At 44.7% G+C, this 6160-nt stretch overlaps 2 protein-coding genes across 2 annotated transcripts in view; one reads left to right on the forward strand and one right to left on the reverse strand.

The window, feature by feature from the left end:
* Positions 1 to 414, reverse strand: part of LOC114055035 (ribosome biogenesis protein BRX1 homolog) — a 5350-nt gene extending 4936 nt beyond the window's left edge. Inside the window, exon 1 of the mRNA XM_027878731.1 lies at positions 264 to 414. Coding sequence (XP_027734532.1) covers positions 264 to 404 — 141 coding nt within the window. The 5' untranslated portion in view covers positions 405 to 414. The remainder of the gene's footprint in view (positions 1 to 263) is intronic.
* Positions 415 to 497: 83 nt separating this feature from the next.
* Positions 498 to 5452, forward strand: RAD1 (RAD1 checkpoint DNA exonuclease). Its single transcript, XM_027878732.1, has 5 exons — positions 498 to 725; positions 2277 to 2385; positions 3056 to 3314; positions 3657 to 3755; positions 4074 to 5452. The coding sequence occupies exons 1-5, from the start codon at positions 531 to 533 to the stop codon at positions 4255 to 4257; spliced, it is 846 nt and encodes a 281-aa protein (XP_027734533.1). The 5' UTR covers positions 498 to 530; the 3' UTR covers positions 4258 to 5452.
* Positions 5453 to 6160: the final 708 nt, after the last annotated feature.

A 6160-nucleotide genomic window follows, 5' to 3' on the forward strand; every position in this document is an offset into this window, starting at 1 on the left:
TTCCACATACCCTTTGTACACAACAGAATTACCCCACTCTTCCAAGTCCTTCTGAGTTCACGGTAACCACCTTACTTACACCGACCAGAACAACGCCCTTCACGTACCCCCCAGACACAACACAGCACCGCGTTACTCCTACTCGCGCGGGGATTGTGAAAGATCAGGAATCAGCCAAAGAGCGGCGTTCCCGCAGGCAGCCCGAGCCCCGGGGCCCCGGGCAGGCCGAAGCCCTCGGGAGGAGCCGCGCTCTGCGGCGGTACCTGGGACACGGGCGGCGGGATGCTGTATTCCTGCGGGGCTCCGGCCGGGGCCGCCTCCGCCTCTGCCGCGCTGGGGCCGGTCCTGGAGCGCTTCCCCTTTCCCGCCGGGAGCGCCCCACGCTTCCTCTTGTCCGCTGCCATGTCGCCGCACTCCACGTGTGTCCTGCCCGCCTTTCCTGCGCTCGCACTTCCTCCGCTCCCGCTTCCTGCACCGCCCCTTCCGTCCTTCCCCGCTCCCGCCCCTCCTCTCCTGCCCCGCATCCAACCATGCCGTTCTCGGCGCCGCCGCCCGCCAGCGGCGAGCCCTTCGTGCTGTCCGCCAGCTTGGACAACGCGCGGCACCTCTCCAGCCTCCTGCGGGCCGTGCACTTCCAGGACCACGCCACGTGCTTCGCCACGGCCAGCGGGCTGCGCGTCACCGTGGAGGATGCCAAGTGCATCCAGGCCAACGCCTTCATCCAGGTAGGACATCGGCGAGGGGGAGGGCACCGCTGTGGGAGACCTTAGAAAGCTCCCGGGTACCGCCTGTGTCCAGTTCTGGGCTCCTCAGTACAGGAAAGACGAACAGCTGGAGAGGGTGCAGCGGAGGCCACAGAGATACTTAAAGCTCTGGAGCATCTCTCGTATGAGGAGAGACTACGGGAGCTGAGCCTGTTTAGGAAAGAGAAAGCTGAGATCTCATTAATGCATATAAATATTTCAAAGGAGGGTGGTGCCAGACTCTTTCCAGTGTTGCCCAGCAACAGGACGAGGAGCAGTGGCCATAAACTAAAACACAAAAAGTTCCACCTCAACATGGGGAAGAACTTTTTTACACTGAGGGTGGCAGAGCACTGGAACAGTTGCCCAGGGAATCGTGGAGTCTCCCCCTCTGGAGACATTCAAGACCCCCCTGGACGTGTTCCTGTGTCACCTGCAGTAGATGACTCTGCCTTGGCTGAGGTCGCTGAGATCCAGCGATCCCTTCCAACCCTAAGAATGCTATGATTCTGTGTTTACCTGCAGAGGAGGGGAGACTTGGCAGAACTGTGGCACAGGGGCAGGACCTGGCATGGAGGAAGGGCCACGGTGAGGCTGCCGTGGTTTATGTGGTGTCTGTGCTGCCGAAAGGCCAACCCCTGTGCCTGGTGTGTTCCTGCACGCCTGGCAGCTTGCTGGGCTGACACTCTTTTTTAATGTGTTGGCACCTGCCAGGCCCATGGCTCCTTCTGGTCATGCTGTGCATAAGCAACTTGTCAGATTATCCATCTTTAAGTGGTTTTATTATGTCTCATCCCAAAGACAGAAGGGTTTATGTCAGCTGTGAAAGAGAGCAGAGATTCATAGGTACTTATCTGAAGTTACCAGCTGGGCTAAGATGTTTGTGCTGTGCTCAGTGTGCTCCAGGATGGGGTTTGCCCTTTGGGTGGCCAATAAAATACTAAACTGCTTTTCCAAAAGCAGGTCATGTCACCCTGCTTTGTTTCTGAGATACTCTGTTCCTGCAGAGGCTACAAAGCAGTGAGTGCCAGTGGCAGATGGGAATGTGTAGAGCAGTTTACCCCCATCAGGCTACTCAAAGGCAGGGTTCAGCACATATTTCAGTGTGGTGAACTCAGTGTTCTGTTCTTAGATTCTTTTATTATTTGAAATGTTTGTTCATGCTTTGAGTGAAGAAAAGTAAGTATTGTTTCTGGAGAAGGGTAACACATTGTATAGTTCCATGAATGTTTCCAGCTCCAGAAGTAGGTAGCTTTAGGCTTTAACGTTTGTAGCGTGTTTTTAAAGCATAAAAGGCAAGTGTCTAGGTTTTCATGCTTATGCTATGCTACCTTGTTTTGAACTGTGACCTGATTGCATCTTGCTAGTTTTGAGGATGAAGATCCTTTTTACTGTAATTGAGACTGTGTTGCATGTAGAAACCACTTTGAGCGGGGCTGATTTCTGAAAGTGAAAGTTCTGAATTAAAGGAAATAAGTGAAAACTGTAAAATAATTAGAGAAACATCCTATTTTTCATCTCTTTAACTTACAGGCAGAAATTTTTCAGGAATTTGCTGTTCAGGAGGAATCAGTGATGTTCCGGATCAATTTGTCTGTTCTTCTTGACTGCCTGACCATTTTTGGCACCAGCTCTTTGCCAGGTGTGGTGTATTTCCTATGAATACTTGCAAGGCTGTGTGGGTGCTGCCGACTGCACTGTGTGCTCAGGTGGAGTGGAGTGATACCGTGGCAGTTCCTCGGGCAGTTCTGCCCTTGCAGCTGCGCATTGAACTCTGCGTTTTTCTACCATTTTGGTTGTGAATGACCTAAAGACCTGAATGGAGTGTACAAAAGGGCACAGTGATTTTGGGAAACCACATATTTAGGGGATGATTGTGTTGCAAAGGGAGGTTGTGACTGCAATGCAAGCTAAGCTGCATTAACTTCAGTTCAGGTTGCACAAATTACAGTAGTAGTGGAGCAACATGATGTGAGCCGCAGAGCCTCAGGACCACGAAGAATTTTCCAGTTCCTCTGAATTATTTGTAGCATATACATCTTCATTGTCACAGGTAACATTAACCTTCTTGGTAGATTAAACGCTTTGGATTTGAACTGTCTACACACAAATCGTTTTGTTTTGCTGCATAACACTTTGGAGTGTGTCTAGGAGGCCACACTAAGTCATGTAATGTATGTATTGGAGGCTGGAACAACATGGTGAATCAAATTGATCTGTGCCCCATGTGCCAGTAAAATGGGAATTTTCTAAAGTAGTCAAATGCACTAGCTTTGCTCTCTGCAGAATGTGTATTTCATTCCCTTTTTCAGGAACATCAACGGCCCTTAGGATGTGTTACCGTGGTTATGGTTATCCCCTGATGCTGTTCTTGGAGGAAGGAGGAGTAGTGACAGTGTGCAAAATTAACACTCAGGAACCTGAGGAGTTGTTGGATTTTGATTTCTGCAGTACAAAGGTTGTTAATAAAATCATCCTACAGTCAGAGGGGCTACGAGAAGCATTTGCTGAACTGGATATGACTAGTGAAGTTCTGCAGATTACCATGTCTCCAGATAAACCCTACTTCAGGTACTGGAAACTGTGCTGTCAACTCAAATGTTCGTGCTTGTCCTCCACTGGTGAGGACTGGAAGTTCTCAGGGTGGAGAGGAGGGAACTGTTTTGGGATACTGCTTCATTTCAGGAAGAATTGTAATGAATATGGCAAATGTATGTAATCTAATTAACATAGTGAACAGTTCTCAACTTGGTAGATGTGAAAATGGTTTGGACATGTTAGCATTTTTAATTAAAGGGAAGCAGGCAGCTGTGTTTTGTGAGAGAGGCATTGGGATGTGCACAGTGACTGCTTCTGATGGGTTTTTAGAGAGCTGTGAGCAGGTATTTTGAGGTGGTGCTTTTTGTCTTCCAGGTTATCCACTTTTGGAAATGCTGGAAGTGCACATCTGGACTATCCTAGGGACTCTGATTTGATGGAAGCATTCCACTGTAACCAGACTCAGACAAACAGGTTAGGAAGTCTTTGACCCATATGCCCTCTGTGCCAGGTCATGTGTTCTTGATGGGAAGATTAAAAATGGTTCTTGCATTTCTGTAACACTTACTTCACTAGTATGGGGGAAAAAAATATTTCCTATCTGTTAAAATCTGTGTCTGTAATCAAAAATTAAGTGTTAACAATATCAGTCTGATGTTGTTACCAGGTAAAGACCAAATAAGTGTGTTCCCAATTGTTTTTTATTTATTCCATGGCATTGTTTGGAAGTAATGTTTCAGCTCTTCTTTACACAATGTATTTTTTTCAGATTATTTTCTTTTTCCCCTGTAGGTACAAGATTTCTTTGCTTAAACCATCTACAAAGGCATTGGCTTTATCTTGTAAAGTGTCCATTCGAACAGATGCTCAAGGATTTCTTTCACTTCAGTATATGATCAGGAATGAAGATGGACAGATCTGTTTTGTGGAATACTATTGTTGCCCTGATGAGAATATTGCTGAAGCAGAACTGTAGGGGTATGTGTTGGCATCTGTAATATATTTTTTATTATATAAAATAGTGTATTTTTTTTACAAAGTAAATGAAAGCTGTAAAGATTGATAGGCTTAATAGTGTCTTTTTTTTAAACTCTGGAATAAGAAATCTGAGGACTTTAATTTTCTTCCCTTGCATTTCTTAGCCTCGACTCAAAAAAACTGACTCTGAAAAAGCAAAAAGTGGAGTTGATCTCTTGTAGACACTGGTTGCAGCACATATGTTAAAGTAGTGTTTGTATAATACATTGCTGCTTTTTACAATTTTCTCCAAGAATTTTTGTTTCTGTTTTGGTTTTTGTCTTTGCCTTGCAGTGAGCAATTACACAAGGGAAAATCTGAATGCTAGCTGTATATTAGGCAGTTAACTTTCAGTGACTTAAAGCCAAATTTGTCTTGAAAGAGGATAGGTAAAATTTTCAAACTGATTTCTTTCTGTCAAATGCTGACCTGTTTTGTCAGTGAAGCCACTAGGCTTCTCCTCCTCTTGATTAATTCTTAATATAACTCAATTCCTTGGAGTTTCATCTGATACCAGTTCACCATTTTGTCTGCACTACTGGTGTTGAATTGGTAAATGGATACAGAAGCCAGGATTTACTTGCTCATTACTCAGAACTGTTTTGGCGACATCACTGTTTATTGGATCAGTGATTTATTACACATCTGCAAGAATGCTGCTACTGAGGTGTTTCTGTATGTGCATGACCCTGTTCCTACCCTGCTACTCTCTACCTCTACTGTTAAAAACCTTAAGAAGAGAGAAAAGTTTCATATTTAAAATTATGAAATTTTTTTATCTTCTCAGTAGCCTTTTTCAGCAACAGAAGGCACTCCTAAACTGGAGTTTCTACAACCTCAGACTGTGGTCAAGTTTTGTTGTTTGTCAGATAAGGTCCTGCTTTGCACCGATGGAAAACAGTACGTTTGTATCTTACCAAGTGGATTGCTCCACAATCCAACAGAACCCAAGTCCTTTGGGATTATTTTAAGTTTAAAATACTTCTGTTTACCATTTTTCACATCTTCCTTATGTCAGCAAGAGTACACTTTCAGAGTGCACAGTGTTAGTAGCTCAGTTTTGTTGTCTCCCATGCCAGTCATCCGTTTATTGCAATAAATTTTACAGTTGAAAAACAATTACAAGTTTTTGAACTACAGGGCGGATAAAGATACCTGATAATATTTGAAGTTACTCTTAATTTGGTTTGGTTTTGGTTTTTTTCCAAACTAAAGTATTCAGTGTAGGTGAACTTCCTTTTGGCTTACTGTTTGAATTTTTTCAGTGAAAAAAAAAGTTATGCTGTCATTGGGAATTATTGATGTTATTCCTGACTACACATGTTAAGAATGATTTGCATAATCTCCGGGCAACAGGATAAAAATGAAGCAGAACACACTGCTTCCTTAGTGTGTTGTCAGAGGTTTTGCTCTGGGTCAATTTTTTCTCACCCCCCCCCCCCCCAATTACTATAAATTGAGAGAAGGTTTATGCAGACAAAAGAGATCCAACTGGGGATAATAATATTAAGTTTTATTACTAGCAAGATAAAAACTGAAGAACTACATCTACAATAATTCTAATTAGGTAAAAGTACTATGTATTTACAGATATACCCCTCCCCACTTTGTATCAGTCCAGGAGGAGAAGCAGTCTCATTCTCCATTTTCAGAGCTCCGGGTCTTTTCAATAACTGCAGCACTGAAAAGCTCTTCTGTTATCTCTAGGATGACAACTCCGATTTGTCACAGCTGGAACCATTTGTCTATCTCTCTCTCTCCCATGTCGGCCTCAGGGCTGGGCCTACCCTCCTCCTGGGCTAAGACCGGAGGCTGGGGGGTTACCCAGGCCCTGAAGGGTCTTCCATGGACTGCAAGGGGAC

The sequence above is a fragment of the Empidonax traillii genome, unplaced genomic scaffold, assembly GCF_003031625.1.
Source record: "Empidonax traillii isolate 1590-97213 ecotype Southwest subspecies unplaced genomic scaffold, ASM303162v1 scaffold44:size1908036, whole genome shotgun sequence".
NCBI lineage: Eukaryota > Metazoa > Chordata > Aves > Passeriformes > Tyrannidae > Empidonax > Empidonax traillii.

What these genes read in the sequence shown, in the direction of transcription:
- RAD1 (XM_027878732.1), top strand. Translation starts at nt 531, where the DNA reads ATGCCGTTCTCGGCGCCGCCGCCCGCCAGCGGCGAGCCCTTCGTGCTG. An exon ending in CCAGATAAACCCTACTTCAG is followed by an intron (nt 3,315 to 3,656) that starts GTACTGGAAACT and finishes TTTGTCTTCCAG; the next exon opens with GTTATCCACTTTTGGAAATG. An exon ending in AACCAGACTCAGACAAACAG is followed by an intron (nt 3,756 to 4,073) that starts GTTAGGAAGTCT and finishes TTTCCCCTGTAG; the next exon opens with GTACAAGATTTCTTTGCTTA.